The 17,571-nt window shown below is 42.4% G+C and overlaps 1 protein-coding gene across 16 annotated transcripts in view; it reads right to left on the reverse strand.

Moving 5' to 3' along the window:
- The window catches only part of Apbb2 (amyloid beta precursor protein binding family B member 2), a 388,124-nt gene that overhangs the window by 194,421 nt on the left and 176,132 nt on the right, over window positions 1-17,571 (reverse strand). For 12 of the 16 annotated variants that reach the window (XM_078021224.1, XM_078021225.1, XM_040292516.2 and 9 more), the window contains one exon: window positions 10,737-10,850. The exons of the other annotated variants lie outside the window; for them this stretch is intronic. In XM_078021224.1, the coding sequence (XP_077877350.1) occupies window positions 10,737-10,782 (46 nt within the window). In that variant the 5' untranslated portion in view covers window positions 10,783-10,850. The remainder of the gene's footprint in view (window positions 1-10,736; window positions 10,851-17,571) is intronic. 16 annotated transcript variants of the gene reach the window in all.

The following is a 17,571-nucleotide window of genomic DNA, read 5'->3' on the forward strand; positions in this document are numbered from 1 at the left end:
AACAAGGTGGCCGTGTACCTCGCTACACTGAGGAAGGGTGGTTACTCAGGCACACACATCTCAGTAGAGGGATCTGTAAAACACCCATTCACTGAATTAACACTGACTTAACACTACGTTTAAAGTTCTGTGGGAATCGGGGATCGCAATCTGGTGCCTCAAAGGTCTTAAAATTCATTTTTCAGTCTGTGATGATAAAGTTTCCAGTCGATATGATGAACTGAGATGGCAGAGAAGGACACGACTTGCTTCAAAGACATGGACAAACAGTAAAAGATAAATAACAAGTGTTTAAATAGGAAAATTCCAAATCACAAGAAATGAATTCTTTGGCTGGAACCAAAAATGGAACTAAAAGAAGTCACGTGACAGATCACCAAGAGCTTTGAAGACTCAGAAGGCTACTGGATGACAACAGAGCCAGGGCACGCAGGGGCTAGGATTCTGATGCCCACAGAGAGGAAAGGGGCATGCCCAGACAACAAGAAATCAAAGTCTCAAGACGCCACCCGCCACCCCCGGGGCCTGTCTTGGAGGTATGGCACCCAGATACAAAACACCCAGGGAGTATCAGGTCCCCAGGCCAGAAGGTATTACCAACGCTGGTCCAGAAGCAACCTCACTTCTGTGGAACAGATGAGGCAAACGAGAAACTGCCCTGGGTTTGCAGAGTCCTACATACACAGGACTCCCAAGACCGACAACCTGCATTAACGTGGCTCTCCCAGATCGACCACCAAATCAGAAGTCCACCTGCCATGGTGACAGCCAATGGAAGTGGCAAGATCGAGCTGGAAATACTACAGCAGACCGAAGACCACTTCAAGAATATTATTTAAATAACTGGAAAAAGCAAAATTGAAATAGGATAAAAGGAAGGCAGGTGAATTTGGAAAAAAAAAAAAAGCTTCTAAAATTCAGAAAGTAAAGGAAGGCAGAAAGAAGGGAAGATAAAAACATTTCACAGAATGAAAAACTTAAGGAATACACAAGATCGATATACAAAGATCAATTTACTTTCATGCACTTTTATGAACTCTCTGCAAAGGAAACAATTTAGAAAACAATTCCATAATTTACAATAGCACACAAAAAATTAAAATAGGCATAAAGTTATTGAGAGAAGTGCAATCAATGCTTGTACACCATAAATTACAAAATATCATTAAAAGAAATTAGGCTACATAAATGGAAAGATTTATGTGTTTACAACTAGAAGAATTAATATTAAGAGGGCAATAGTTCCCCAAATGATCTAGAAATAAAACACAATCCCCATCACAATACATCTGGCTTCATTACAGAAACTCACAAGCTGATCCTACGAAGGAAAAGAATCTTTTCGACAGACAGTGCTGGGATAACTATATATATATATATATATATATATATATATATATATATATATATATATATATATATATATATATATATATATATATATGCAAAATAGTGAAGTTGGACCATACCTCAGTTGATATACAAAAATTAACTCATATGAATCAAACACCTAAATGTAAGGAACAAAAATATAAAATTCTGAGAACAAAATTTCTGGGGTAAATCTTCAATACCTTGGATTATGCAATTTATTTTTAAAGATAAAATATCAAAAGCAAAAGAAAACAAAGGGAAAAAAACAGAATTTAATACTTCGGGGCTTGGGAAGAGACAATAAAGAGAATAAAAGGAACCCATAGAATGGAAGAGAAATTTTGCAAATCATTTATCTGATATGAGTCTAGTATAGAGAATATATAAAGAATTCTGACAATCTAACAATAAAAGACAACCCAATTTCACAGTGAACCAAGGATTTGAATAGTTATTTCTCCAGCAAAGATAAACGAACAGGGAGCTGAAAGGAGGCTCGACATTGTGTCACTGGAGAAATGCAAACAAAACCCGCAACGAGAGACCACTTCACTCCTATTGGATGGTTGTAGCCAAAACCAGACAGTAAGACAGTTGGCAAGATGTGGGCGATTGATACATCGGTGGCATGATTGTAAAGGAGTCAAAAATTACTTTGAAAAAAACACTTCATGGGCTTGGGATGTGGCTCAAGTGGTAGTGCGCTCGCCTGGCATGCGTGAGGCACTGGGTTTGATCCTCAGCACCACATAAAAATAAAATAAAGATGTTGTGTCATTGTGTCGACCTAAAACTAAAAACAAACATTTAAAAAAAAAAAACACTTCAGCAGCTACTTAAAAAACAAAACATAAAATTACCTTGATCCAGCAATTACATTCCCAGGTGAAACCCAAGAGAAATGAAAACACCGATCTACACAAAAATCCATACAGAAATATTCACAGTGACATTATTCATCATGGCAAAAAGTAGAAACAACCCCAAATGTCCATAAACTGATGAACGAACACAGCAAAGGTGGTATTAGCGATAACATGGAAGGTGTCTTGGCAGTAAAAAAGCATAAAGTACCAATAATGTACAACGTGGATGAATCTTGAAAACATCATGTTCAGTGCAAATGGTCATTGATGATTCCAATGGTGTGAGATGATGGGAACTGGCACATCCACAGGGACAAAACAGATTCCTGTTGCTTAGAGAGGAGAGGAACACGGAATGGGGGCCAAGCATGGGGACAAGATTTCTTTTTGGAGTAATGAAAATGGACTGGAACTGGAGAGTAGTGATGGTTATACAACTTTGTGGTCACTGACTTTCATACGTTAAAATGGCAAACTTTATAGAATGTGAATTATATCTCACAGGGAGGGGGCAGCCTCAATAATAAACTAGAAACAAAGAGTGAATCTGTGAATTGGCAGAGTTTGGGCAGAGACTGGAATGACTCAGCCAGCAGAGTGTGTCCCCATAGAAAGTGGAGATCTGTCCACACAGCACCGTCATGGAGCCCCCTGACAATCTCCTTCTGCCATTCCTGGCCTCTGGGTCCTATTGGGTAACAAGGAGCCTTGCCTATGTCACCTATGGTGGAGTATCTGCCATAGCAATTCCGATAATTTGTGAGAAGACAAGATTTCTCTAGGTAAATACCATAGCAGGCAGAGTAGGAGGTTGGGATGTGTACGCATAAGCTCTCATAAGAGCAAAGTGTGGACAGAAAGGGAAAAGTTCATGTTGGGAAGAGAGAAGGAGGTGCAGCAGGCAGAAGAGCGCTTCTCCCTCAGAGGATCTATGTCCTAATCCCTTATACCTGAGAATGCTCCCTGTGAATAGGGGTAAATGGATTCTGCAGACTGACCAAGTTGAAGTCTTGAGAAGGGGAATTATTCTGGATTATCTGGGGGGACCCCTGGCGTACCCACTATTATCCTTATAAGAGGGAAGCAGCGGGGCTTGGTGGTCCATGCCTGTAATCCCAGTTGCTCAGGATGCTGAGGTGGGAGGATCCTGAGTTCAAAGCCAGCCTCAGCAACTTAGCAAGGCCCTAAGCAATTCAGTAAGACCTTGTTTCTAAATAAAATATAAAAAGGGCTGGGGATGTGGCTCAGTGTTTAAGGGCCCCTGGGTTCAATCCCTGGTACTGAGAGAGAGAGAGATACGGAGATAATCCTAACCCCAAGGCAAGGAACACAGGCAGCCACTTGAAACTGACAAAGTCAAGGACACAGATCTCCTCCAGAAGGAACCAGCCCTTCTGACACCTTGGCCTTAATTCAGGAGGACAAACTTCTGGTCTCCAAAATGGTAAGAGAGTAAAATCTGTGTGCAGTCACTACATGTGCAGTATTTTATAACAATAGTCATAGGAAACTTAAAGAGGAGGTAAGTAGAAAAGAAGAATTTTGCAATTCAGTCTTAACAGAAATAAATGAAACTGACAGTAAAACATACCAGGGCACTGGGACTACGTCACAGTGGGTAGAAAAGGACACTAAGGAGATGATGAAATCCCATGGTACATACCATAGGAGCTGTCACATTCATAAAAAGTTAATCTGAACATAACTAAACCTATAGAACCAAGAGTAGTGGCAACAGGAGGCAGGAAACGTGTCATGTACAAGGCATTTCCCTGCTTTTCAATGCTGAGTTAAGTAGTCAAGCAAGTACTTATTTGTTCATTCATTCAATATTTGTTTATTGAGCATTTATTATGGGATTACTCAGAACATTTGCTATCAGAAGCATTTACACAATTATACCAGGAAATGAGCGCTACACACCTGCCTAGCTAATAACTACCTAAACCAAAACATTATTGTGTAAAAGCACTTTTTATTTTGTCACGGCTGTTATGCACCGTAGCAAATTCCCTATACCCATTTGGCTGTGATCACTCTTGTTTAAAAGCTCTTTGTCTTGGCCTATTTGCAGATACTTTAGGCTTTTAAAATCCCAAGGTTAAATACTACTTCACTATCCATTAATTTCCTGAGTTTTATATCTTGAATACATTTGCTGCCCTTGGCTGGTTCTCCCTAGAGCCAAACTTCATTTGCAGTTCTTGTTTTTGAAAGCAAAGAGAATAGAATTCTTGAACTAGAGGTTTCTTAACTATCAGTCAGTCTGGCTCCTCTGTTTACAGGCGTCAGAAGGGAGACTTGGGTTTAATGACTTGTCCACAAACCTGAACACAGTAATAAAAGGGCCAGGGCAAGACCCCAGACCTCCCATGTCCCACAACCACAGGCCACTGCTCCTGAACCCAGAGTTCTAAGCCCCGGGGCTCTGTCTCATATTTTAATTAACTTCCCTAAGCTGCTGCCACAGGGAAAGTCTGACCATTTGTCCCTTCAAAGAATCAGACTTTTAGTTTGAAATCAATATAAATCAGACACAAAGAAAAGAAAGTCATACTCTCATAAGAAAGTCCTTGGGACGTTTTCCACGTCAGCCCACACATATTTAATACAGCTGATTCTGGGCCACCAAACCAGAGAAAGAGCCTCAATTGTAGGGGAAAGTAAGGAAATACAAATGGTGCAAACCTATCAAATTGGAAAGTGGTTTTTAATTTTTTTGTTTTGTTTTCAGAGTGTAAAGAAATGGGTGCTTCTCACAAAAGGAGTTTGTGCAGGAAGGAGAGCCCACTCCCACACGCAGTCTGCTGTGCACAGCAAGGTCCTTCAAGAGCTAAGCAAACCCTTTAGCTTCATGGTTTCATTTCTAAACTTTTCTTAAGGTAAAAAAGTTACATTCAATCTAGAGGGGCAGCAAAAAACTGGAGATATAAATGTTAAATGACATGCATTACTATTAATATATCCATGCAAGGTAAAAAAGTATAAAACTATATACTGAAAAAAAAAAAATATATATATATATATATATCAGAAAGATCCATGATGAATCAAGTATCCAAAAAGCACGTTAAAAAATGATCATAATGATACTTAATGTAAATGCACAGACGCATGTAGACACACAAAAAGACTATTAAAGACACACGCAAAACACTACAGATAGGTTTTTTTATGTGCCTTTTGCTACTTACATTTTCCAAAATGAATGGACTTGCAGTTTTATTTTAAAATTTTATCATTTTGAACCTTTCTTGACTCTCAAACCTACTCCTTATTCATGAATTTTATTACTAAAACCACAGCCTCCCAGGGACTCCTGGGCAGATGACCCCACAAAGCTGCCACTGCACTGGGCAAACCAGGGCAGAGCTCCTCTCCTCCCAGGTCATATCCTAGCCATTCTGGGCCTTGAGACTCACTTGGCTGTTCATAATCTTGAGCATGGCTTTTGGGCTCCTGGTTTTAATTCAAAATCCAAATGTTTCCTTATTGCCCGGATGAGTGTAGAACATTAATCCTTGCCCGAACCCCCAGTTCTGCCCAAGCTCACATTCCAATATCGCGAGGTCTCTAGGCCAGTGCTTTCAAACTGACAGCTGAGACCCATGTCTCATGTGTTTCTTTTGGTTGGTGTTTTGCACTAGGGATTGAACCCAGAGGTGCTTTATCACAAAGCTGCATCCCCAGCCCTTTTTATTTTTCATTCTGAGACTGGGTCTCACTAAGTTGCTTAGGGCCTCACTAAATTACTGAGGCTAGCCTCAAAGTTGTGATCTTCCTGCCTCAGTCTCCCGAGTCACTAGGTTATAGATGTGTGCCACTGAGACCAGCGCTTGGAGAGGGAAAGTCGGCTTTCTGACCTAACCAGCAGGTTTTGACCAGAAGTTCCTCCTTCCTTCAAGGGGTATCAGTCTCCCTTTGGAACATCCCGGTAATCAGTGCACCACAGGCCACACCTGCCTGGAGTCACTTTAAAGGTAAATGGACTGGTTGGCAAAATAAATTTATGGAGCAGGGGTGTAGCTCAGGGGTAGAGTATGTGCTTTGTAGAGTGATGCCCTGGGTTTGATCTAGAGCACCACAAAAAAGGGGGGCGGGGGCTATGACCCTTTGTGGAGTAAACATCGTGTTCATTATCCAATTATTGGTGTCAACAGAGAATGAATGACCTTATTAAGAGAGGACATTTGAAGCACAGAGTGGGACTCAACAAAGTGTTATAAGGCAGTCATTTCTTGGGATATAGGATTGTGATAACGGATTCCCTTTTATTTTAATTTCTTATATGAAACGTGTATTACGTCATGTTTTAAAGTGTTATTCCCGTGCCTGTATTTATTGTTGTTCTTCCTGTGTGAAGTGTTCTCTTAGGGTCTTTAGCTTGGCTGCGGTTACCGGGTTTAGTTGAATAAGAGAAGAAACACAAGACCGATGTTAGGATCCTTTCTGGCTGAATCTTTTGGGCCTTGAGACCCATATTACCAAAAGCAACGTTGTGGAGAACAGGTCGAGTGGGTGTCACCTAAGTAAGTCAATGCCAGGTCACTGGGGGAGCGGGGAGGTGACACACAGATGGGGTGGGAGCCAGGAAAACCTACGCTCAAACTGTAACAGGTTCCTTTATTGTTTCAAGCCTCAATTTCACCACTGGTGAAACAGGGATCATAAAAGGAACTCTTCCAAGTTAACCTACTTTGAAGTGCAACATGGCTAGTACACAGAGGAGGACCCAGGGTGCGCCGCAGGGTAGTGCCTCAAACAAGACCATCGCCTTTCAGCAGTGAGAGCAAGGAGGGAAAGCCAAGGAAGCAATCTTCTGTGCCTGTTGCTGTTTAAATGATGTGAATAGTAATTTCATAAGAGTAAAAAGAAAGGAAATACCCATTCTCTGAGTGGGAGGCAGGGAAAGGCAGAGAGAGCTGGGGGTGAGCAGCCCCTGATGCTGTACGCGGTTGTGCCCTGATGAATCCCTGAGGTCTGGGCTCACACAGGCTCTGGGAGTGTGCTGGAAAGTGCTTTATAGGTACCTCCTAAGGGCAGGTATGATCCAGTCCCAACCCTCAGCCCAAGGTGACTCCACAAATATTTGAGCATCTAGTGTAGATGAGATGCTGTCCTCACTCACAAGAGGAGGGAAATAAGACTTCAGGGTCCAAGTTCAAAGTACACAGACATGTCAAAATATAATTTGAGACACAGCTTCAGGAGGGGATTAAGTCTCTTAAATGGAGCTGCAGGAGCCTGTGCTGCCTGGCTGGCAGAATTGAAAGCTCCCTAGGAAGATAGGAAATTCTGCTGCACCCTAAACCAAGCACAGGACTTTAGCAGTTGAAAAAGGATGGCTCTGCATTCTAGAAAGGGAGCAGCCCAAAGCAAGGGTGTGTGTGGCAGAGCAGCCAACACAGGCTGGCATGGGACATCGACTGACTGGTAATAAAGCAAACAACAAAATAACAGTTGTGACTCATGAGAAGGGGGATTAATAATAAAGGGAAGGGAAAAGAAAATGTGGAGGACTCAAACGGAGTGAGCCCCTGAACCAGAGGGGATGCCCAAATCAGTGGAGAGTGGTGTGATAAGAGATGTTCCTCATTGGATTAATTTGGCAACTCTGCAAAACCAAATGTGTATGCAGAAAGGCTGCAGGCCAGAGATTGGGAGGCTACTGCACCAGGCCAGACCTTGACAGCCAAGGTCAGAGCAGGAATAACTCAAGGGAAGGAATAAGTACAATCAAAAACAAACAAGGATGCAATTTTATTAGCAATTCTTGGAATACTTTCAAAACTCCAGCCTTAACACTAGCCTAAATATCTGTACAAAGAGTCTAGAGAGGTCAGCTCCAGCTATTTACTTATTTTGGTGCTTCACTGGATGCCATTTCACATTCCTCAAAGAACAGCACCTTGTCCCGCAAGAAGACAGCACTGAAAGGCAATGGTGATCCCCAAACAAAAAGAAACTCAACGCTCAAATTTGATACCCTCAAAAACAATCCAGAGTGCAGCAGTGCGTACTGCCAGCCCTGGCTCTGACCACACTGATGGTAAAATTATAACTCTACAGATTTTTTTTTTCCCCAAAAATACTTTCCCTTCTTCAGGGTACACTGTGACCTGTTCAGAAATGGGCCTGGCGCAGAGGCCCTGAGTCATCCTAGCTTTCTTGTCTCATGTGAGAGCAGCTGAGGTTAAAGTCCTCTACAGCTACGAATGGCTGCAGGTTTCAAGGAGCAAATCTTTTTTTTTTTTTTTTTTTAAAGAGAGAGAGAGAGAGAGAGAGAGAGAGAGAGAGAGAGAGAGAGAATTTTTTAATATTTATTTTTTAGTTTTCGGCGGACACAACATCTTTGTTGGTATGTGGTGCTGAGGATCAAACCTGGGCCGCACGCATGCCAGGCGAGCGCGCTACCGCTTGAGCCACATCCCCAGCCCTCAAGGAGCAAATCTTATTGAACAGTCTGGAGAAATGAGGTCCAGAGGAGGGAGAGAAAGAATCCAAAACAACCCACACAAAAATAAATGATGGTGGCCATGGATCAGGCTAAGGATGAACAACACTGAAAGCAAGCAGGGCCGGGCCACCTTCTAGTTCTGGGGAATGACATTCCAGCAACTAGGACACGTGCTCCCTGGGAGACACAGCCACGCCCCCTTCCCAGGTAAAAGCAGGTGCAAGTGACCACCTCAGCAGAGGCCTCAGGCAGTGACAGAGCCATCTCCAATCCAAGGACAGCCAGATGTGTCAGGCCCAAGTAAGGTAAAAAAGGACAATTTTCTCCCAGAGAGCTCTTGGTAAGAAATAAGCAGGTGGGAAACAAGGGCTCCTTGAAACTCCTGGAAGGCACAGCTTACCTTAGAGCCCTCCAGGTAGCTCTGGAAAGATACTTGGCTAACAGGGGACGGGCGAGTCCCCAAGATGTCCACATGTGTGAATTTCCCAGATAAAAAGTCAGCTCTTCTACTCCAAGAGCCCACATATTAGAATCCTAACCATTCTGAAATTAGAATTTCTTCAAAGTATATTAGAATGAACCATGCGGATTTAGCATTTCTATAGGTCAAATGCTAACAAGTCACATGAATCCATTGCAACAAGCCTTCCAGCTTTCCTCTACAACAGGGTAGGCAAATTTTTCCAAATGGGATCACAGACATTTTAGGCCTTAAAGGCCATAAGGGGAAAAAAAAAAAAACAGAGATTATGTCAGTGTAGCCATTTAAAATATAAAAATAAAATGAGTTCAGCTTCTACAAAAATAGGTACCGGCTGGATCTGGCCCATGGGCCATCGATCACCCACCACTCGTGTACAGTATGCAGGTGTGAACTTAATTCTGTAATGCTAAGAAAATGGCTGATTTTAGAGTAAAACAATAATGCCCTTGGAGAGATTAAAGCCTAGTGTTGAATTAACCTCAACACAGCCGGCCCTTCATGCTGGAAGCTGATCTGAACCCGGCTCTGTTGTCGTAAGTACTTGCCCTCCATCTGGTTCATTTTATAAGCAATTGTCTGGGTGAGTGCTTGAGTGTGCTTCTGACTTTTCTATGAAGGGAAACCCTGAGCTGTATAAAGAAATAGGAATGAAAGGTGAACATGAGTAGATATAACCAGAGAAAGACAATGGGAGCAAAAGCACTGTGGGGAATGGCCCTCCGTACACCTGGAGAAGCCAGAATTCCAGAAGCTGCAAAAGGAAGCAAGAAAAACAAAGGACTATCCACACAGCTAGCCCCAAGGAACAAAAACAGTAAACGAGACAACCACCCTTTATGTGATTGAAGGAGATGGGAAGGAATTCCTTTTCCTAAATTGATTAAGGGTAGAGACAAACAGAAGAACCACAACCACCAGAAAGACTGCTGGAAGAACCCAGTGTCCGGAGGCACAGAAAAGTCATCTCAGAGGGAACCGCTACCATCCTCCTTTTGGAGAATGTGGAGAAATAGCCAAGGCGCTCCAGAGGATACACCCAGAACAGAGGCAGACCCAGGGCACTTTCTCTGGATCCACGAATTTCTTTTTTTCTTTTTTAATTTCAGAGGAATAAAAACAATTACTAGGATGTGTTTCTAATTTATGGCATTACTATCATTTCAAACACTAACATGTGTTGTGAGGAAAAAAAGAAAAGACTTTAAAAAAAAAAAAGCCTGTATGGGAATGGGCGCACAGAAACAGAAAAGGGAGGTGGCTGATCTTTTGATTTTACAGGATCGCTTGATCATGAAAATCCTCATTTAAATAACATTTCTCACCATCAAAAACCTACCCTAGAGCAATTCATTGTCCTTCATTTCTAAATATTCTCATTTAAATCTTATAAACCTTCAGTGGCTCAGGCTCCTACCCTGCAATATTCTACAATGGAGAAAAAGGGAGGGGAGGGGAGGGGAGGAGAGGGGAGGAGAGGGGAGGAGAGGGGAGGGGAGGAGAGGGCAGGGGGAGGGAGAGGGCACATGCACAAATGAGCACACAAGCCCTTACGTACATGAGCTGCCTGGGTGACAGTGAGCCTCCAGGTACCATCTGCCCATAGTGACAGTCAGCACATTAGCAGGGACCTCAACTGCTCCAAGTACTCACGAAATATTGAGTTGGTTAGCTGTGGTAGGGAAGACAAAAAAAAAAAAAAAAGAGAGAGAGAGAGAGAAAGAGAGAGAGAGAAACAAAACAGAGACTTAGGATAATGATCACATTTTTTTTCATTAAAATGCTAATGATGACCACAAATTTCCACATAGCCATGTTTATGAATTATTCATGGTCAATGTGAGATGAAGTCTCCTGTCATTACAGGCAGACATGGGGCTTGCTGGTGATGAGTATGTGCCCGCGGAGTGTGACAGAATGGCAGGTCACCCCAGGTCCCTCGGCCAAGGCTGGTCCTCAGTGGCCCTCTTTAAAAGTCTGGGTGATCCCACCCATATTTCCCTGATACCTCTTCATCTCATTCTTCCTCATGTCAAGGGACAGCACTAGTGTGGCTCTTTATTGTGATACCTGCACTAATATTCTGTTAATCCTCTAAAAGCTTAAAAAGAAGGAAGGAGATTTTCTGCATTGGAGAGGTTACACAGCAAACTAATTTAAAAAAAAAAACTTATCATAGAACTATAACATAAATATGAGGCTGGGGTTGTGGCTCAGTGACAGAGCGCCTGCCTAGTACGTGTGAAGCACTGGGTTTGATCCTCAGAACCACATAAAAAAATTAATAGATAAAATAAAGGTGTTGTGTCCATCTATGAATAAAAAATTTTTTAAAAAGTATAACATAAACATAAAAAAGCACACACACAAGTGCCAATTCAATTCGTTTTCATAAATTCTGCATAGCAGAGGCCCCTTAATGGTCCCCTTCCAAAGGTAATGCCTCTGCATAGATCACTTTGCCCATTTTCATAGACATCAAACTGATTTGCTGTCATTGCAAATTTTTAGTTTTAAAAAAAAAAAAACACACATGCCTTACATGTCAAACACTGTACTAAGCACCTGAGCTACAAAGAAGAATAAGGCCTCCATCACTGTCTCTAAGGAAAGTGAAGCCCAGTGGGGCCAAGGGACACACATAAACTGGGTCCCATGGGGCAGTTGAATGAATGGGATAATTTGTGTCAAGCCAGGGTACATAGCGCAGAAATGGAGAGGTCAGGTATTCTTCCAGGAAAATGGGATACCTGTGCATCCCAAGGCTGGGAGACGAGACAATGGAAAAGGCAGAGGTTAGAAACTACATGGAGTAGGTGAAGCCGCAGCGTGAGGTCAGGAGGAAGCCCGGAGTCAGAGTGCAGCCTTGTTCATCTATTGGGGCAGGGCAGGGGGCAGGGGCTGACTTTATCCTGGTTGTAGACAACCACGGATGGGTTAGTCTGTTTCAGAAGCAGTCCTTGCCCTGGATGGATCTGCAGGGGCCAGAGGAGGGCAGCTGTGCGGTGGGGCCCTTTGGTTGTTACAATCGTCAGACAGCAGGGTGGAGATGGGGCAGTAGAAGGAGGCGGGTAATGCGAAAGAAGAATTAGTACTTGGAAACACCCAGAAGCTAAAAGCAGAACAACATGGCGGACGGACTACTCATGTAGATGGATGGTAGTGACAACTGAGGTAGAGGATACAGAAGGAATAAGGAAAACAAAAGTTTAGTTTGAGGCATTAGATATTAGAGTGTAGAAGAGTCAGGCAGAGTGTACCCTGATATTTTTTTGGGGGGAGGGGTTTGTGTTGTTGTAGATGGACACAAAACCTTTATTCTTTTTATTGTTATGTGGTGCTGAAGGTGAAACCCAGTGCCTCACACATTCTAGGCAAGGGCTGTACCACGGAGACACAATCCCATCCCATATCCAGATATTCTTGGGTGAAAAGGTGAGGAAGAAATCTGAGCAAAATATAAAGGCACATAAGGGGTTCTCACCCAGAAAGCAGCACAGACCCCATCAGCAGGGAGTGTCCCTGGAGGAACACAGCTGGGTGAGAAGGTTACAGGATTGGCATAAGCAGAGCCCTAGAGAACACGATGACAGAACAGGCAGCAGGAAAAGACCTTTTGAAGAAAACCAAGAATGGCAGAGAGGTACCATGAGGGACAAAGAGGTGAGAAAGATAAAAAATGAAAAATACAGCATTGGATTTGACATTTAAGAAATCACCGGTAGGTCACCTTGATGGAGGACCATTTCAGTGAAGTGGTGGAGGAGGCAGAAAGATCAGACTGACAGAGCAGGGTAAGGAGATGGATGGCTCCCAAGAGCTTAAGTGCTCAGAGAAGGACATTCCCTTGGACTGAGGGACTCGGGAGGGCAAGGCAGAGGCGAGTACCAGAGGGAGGAGGGAAGGATTAATCAGATCTCAAGAGGCACAGAGAAAGGTCCGGAGTACAGACCAAGGGGCTGACCTTGGAGAAGGAGGAGAATCCCCAACCCTGTGGTGTGACAAGGAGCACAAAGATGAGATCTAGTTATAGTCAGTGCACAATTAATAGTCCTGGGGAGCCGGTGGCAATAAACCAAATGACATCAACATTCTTGAAAAGAGACGGCAAGGCTCTTTCGGGGTGACAAGCAAATACTTTGAGGATATAGATCTTAATTCTTAGTCTCTGGCATGCTACCCCTCCGCTGCCAAAAAAAAAAAAAAAAAAATCAAAGCAGTCCAATCCTGCTTTAAGGTCAACAAACACATACCAGTATATATGAAGTGGAAAAGGTCATTTTAGGGTAAACACTCACATCAGAGTATCAAAAAGAAAAAAAAAAAGTATATAAACACAAGATTGGAAGCAGGCTTGTCCCCAAATGATCTCAGGTCTCAGGTGCAAACTTTCCAAAGGTCTGCATATACTTTCATTAAGCAAAACCATTACCACCATCCTATAAAGCCTCCTAGAGATTTGCCAATTCACAGATTCCCTCCTAGCATGGCGGACCTAATGAACAAGAGAGGGAGGCAGACACCAGCAAGCTAAGGCGAGGAGGAGGGCAGAGTGGAGCCTGCAGCAGCCCCTGCCCCTGGATGACCTAGCAAAGTGCCTCCTAAGACTGCAGCCAGACCTTCCCACTTCAGGCTCCTCCATACTTTTCCTCCTGGGGTTTTGGTGAATCCAGAAATAGGGTGCACTGACTTAGGTCTTGGAAGATATCCCAATAATGGCAAAAGGAGCATAGTTCCTCAGAAACCGAATGCAGGGGAAAACATCTTGAAAAGCAGCTTTTATGTCCTCCGGGCAGCCTTTGTGATCTCAAAAACCCTTGGGCTGCCTCACGGTTTGTCTCTGTTAGTGAGTGAGATCTAGGCCATCTTTGGAATTTTCATTGAAGTCAGCCAGGATAGAGATGGTTCCAAAGGCCTCAGATGTCAACAAACTGGGCCATTCATCTTTGTCTCCCTGGGGGCATGGGCTATAGTAAGCAGTCAATAAGTGTGGACTCGATCAATAAACCAGTACAGAGTAAAGAATTTTCACAACTAAGAGGTAAGAAGGCCAATTAAATGGTGACTACAGAGGTATCTTCCTGTCCTACCCTGACTCAAAGCAAAGCTGTAAATCACATTCAGCTGCATTTATTTTTCACAGAAGAAAATCTTCATGAATTCATAAGTTGGAGGTTTCAGAAATTAGGAAAACCAGGAGGCCCATTAAATGGGGAAACTGGTAGGTGCCAACATTTGGGAGCTCATGAAAACTTTGCCCCATCTGCCACCTTTGTGAGCCTCGCTGGCCTAGCAGCATGGTGCTTCTCCTCATGCTCACGCACAAGGCAGCCTGCTTAGGTTCAACCCACGGGAGCAACAAGATGAACATCAGGCTTCGCTGCCCCAAAAACTCACCTTGGTTTCAGGTCCACGTCTTTGTCCCAATATGTACATTTCTGTCACCCGCCACTATATTTCTTTTAATACAGGAGCCCTGAGACATCACGGAGCAAACTGCACATTTTCTATATTACACAGCAGTACATTATACTATTTGTCGGGAAATAAGTTCAATGATAGTATCTAAAAATGAGAGTGATTTTTTTTTTTTTTAGGAGTATGTACTATGTGACTTTTCTTCTGAGCTGTTAAAAAGTAATTTGATCCTGAAAACATGGAATTTGATTCCATCCATCTCATCAGCAGTATCTTGAGAACAAAACAAATTTGGGGGACTATCATTCCTCTTTGTGTTCTTGAGAATGTAAAGAGATCAAGATAAACAATACATGTTCACTTAAACGCAAGTCATCAAGGAAAGAAAGGGAATACATTTGCCAGTCCACAAAGTGTTTAGTGTGCAGCTTTTTAACTACTATATTTATGGTACCATCCATAATATATTCACCCCCACTAATCCTCTACAAGGTCATTAATCCTCAACAAATACATTAGTGCTTTCCTTCTTTCCTACAAATTCTTATTATGCTGACGCAGGGCAAAAATGCCAAGAATTCTCTCCAAAACAAACAGTTCTTGTCAGCAGCCACTAGTTCTATTACTCTCATCTAACTATTTTAAGATATTGTAATGTCTCTGCTTAAGTATTTGGAGTTATAAACCAAAACATAAATCTGTAAACAAAATTTCTAAAAATGACTTTGCTTAAGGCAACATTTTTTCATATTAAAGGTGCTGTAAGGTAGCTGTGGTTGCTTATGCTCTTCAAAAATAATATATTCTGTAATTCATTAAATTACAATATTCTCTTCTTTATAAAACAGTATTAATTTCTGCTTTTTAGAAATCTCAAGGAGAACTGGGAACAGTGGAAGACACCTGTCATCCCAACTATTCAGGAGGCTGAGGCAGGAGGATCACACGTTTGATGCCAACCTAGGCAACTAATAAAGACAAAAAGGGTGGGCAATGTAGCTCAGTGGTATAGCACTTGCCTAGCATGTGTGAGGCCCTGGGTTCAATTCCAGGCACTGACCGCCCCCTCCCCCCAAAAGAGGAGGGGGGCAGTCTTAAAGAATAAAACATTGAGTATGATCAAGATTTTCATAATAGCTGAAGAACCACCCATGTAAATAGTAAACGGGTTTAAAGTCAACCACCAGAGATGATTAGGTAGGAGCTGGGTATTAACACGAGAGAGAGGACTGAATATAAAGTTCCTACCAAAAAGCCACAGAGCACACATCAAGAATCAAAAGGAAGACACTGCTGGAGCTCAGACCCTGAGGAAAGCACAGAACACACTTGGAGAAGCAAAGGTGAATCCAAGTTGTAGATCTGGGTCCAGAGTCAAGACCTGTAGCCAAGCACAGGCAGGATCTGAGTGGAAGATGAACAAAAGGACGTCGAGGCTCAGACTGGGCAGTCGGCTTTAAGTGTGTGCTGCTGGTAACGGGCTTAACCTGCTTATTGAAAGTCAGTGGCAAAGTGGCTGACCACAGAACCTTCTGGGACTCAGGGGTGTCTGTGCCTCCACTCAAAGGCCAATGGCTGCTGGGCCTCAGGGCACCCTCCCCATCTGCCTTTCACGGTTTGGTTGTCTCCTCTCCCTGGCCTAAACACTCACATCTCGGTCTCTGCAACTTTTCCATTAAAGTCAGCTAAGATTTTGGAAGCCAAATAAAATCATGAAACCTAAGAGAACTAAACTTAAAATTCCAAGTTGCAGATAAGATCTGAAGGGCATGGGGCACAGACTCTGATTACACACTTGGGCTTCTGAGAAGCTTTTTTGTTTATTTCTTGGTTCTTCAAGAATTCAAATAGCATTGCTTAAGTGGCACTCATCTGAAGTCACTTAGCCCAAAGACAGCCAAGCTGAAACCATGCCCTGGGGGCGTTATCTGTAAGTGACCCCTGTTATTTACACTGAAATATAATAGGGAGAGACTCCAGAAACACAACCAGTTGCTCTGAACCGTCTATGGAAATGTGAACCAAAGTCAAAACCTGGAGGGGGAGGGCTTTGCCAGTGCATGATACCTACCTTGCAAAGGGATGAATGAGAGCAAAATGAAAGGCTCCACAGACAGACAAACCTGAACTAAGCCTTGAAGGGAAATGGTGTATAACTCCAGGACACAGGTCTTCAGAGTCGGGAAGGTTGAGGGCCTAGTGGTTTCTTTATGACTACCACCACCCTACGTAGGATTCTCTTTCCAAATTATCCTTGAAAGAACATTGCTTTTGGCTAATAAATATTATGTCTATAACTGCTCAAATAGGAAGTTTAAGTACTACTGCATTTCCAGATGAAAAAAAAATAGACTGCAAAATTCCCCATTAGGATTTTTTCTTTTTCTATTTTCCCTTATAGGATCATTGTGAATCTATTTTTTTTCCCTTTAAAATGTAACCCTTGCAATAACAGTAACTTACATATCTGATATTTAATGGTTTACAACCATTAAATATCAGATATGTAACATAACATTACTTTATTTCCTTCAAATTACATCTATTTTCTTCTCTATTTTCTCTTGCTTCACTTTCAGAAACACAGTTTTCTATAATTAGCAAAGAAGCAATTTAGAAACTTTCTAAAATCAGGCAAGCAGCATGAAATAGAACATGCAATTCTTCAGAGTTATCTAAAGCAAGTTAGACTAATTTCAGTACACCTAAATTATGACAGATTTGATTCTTCATGGAAATAATTATTTTCTCTACTAATAATCTTTTGAAGCTAAATTATGGTAAGAAATGTATAAATCCACCAAAACAGCTCAAAATAAGACAGATAAATCCCTTTAAGAATCATCAAAGATTAAAAAAAATGGCAAATAAAAGAAATTAGAAAAAAGTTGCAGAAAGAAAGGGGAAATAAAGTTGTTGTTTTAGGTTCCAGTAAAATTCCCATCATCTGTCTCACCGGGGCCATTTCCCCCCAA

This window comes from Ictidomys tridecemlineatus, chromosome 9 (genome assembly GCF_052094955.1).
Source record: "Ictidomys tridecemlineatus isolate mIctTri1 chromosome 9, mIctTri1.hap1, whole genome shotgun sequence".
NCBI lineage: Eukaryota > Metazoa > Chordata > Mammalia > Rodentia > Sciuridae > Ictidomys > Ictidomys tridecemlineatus.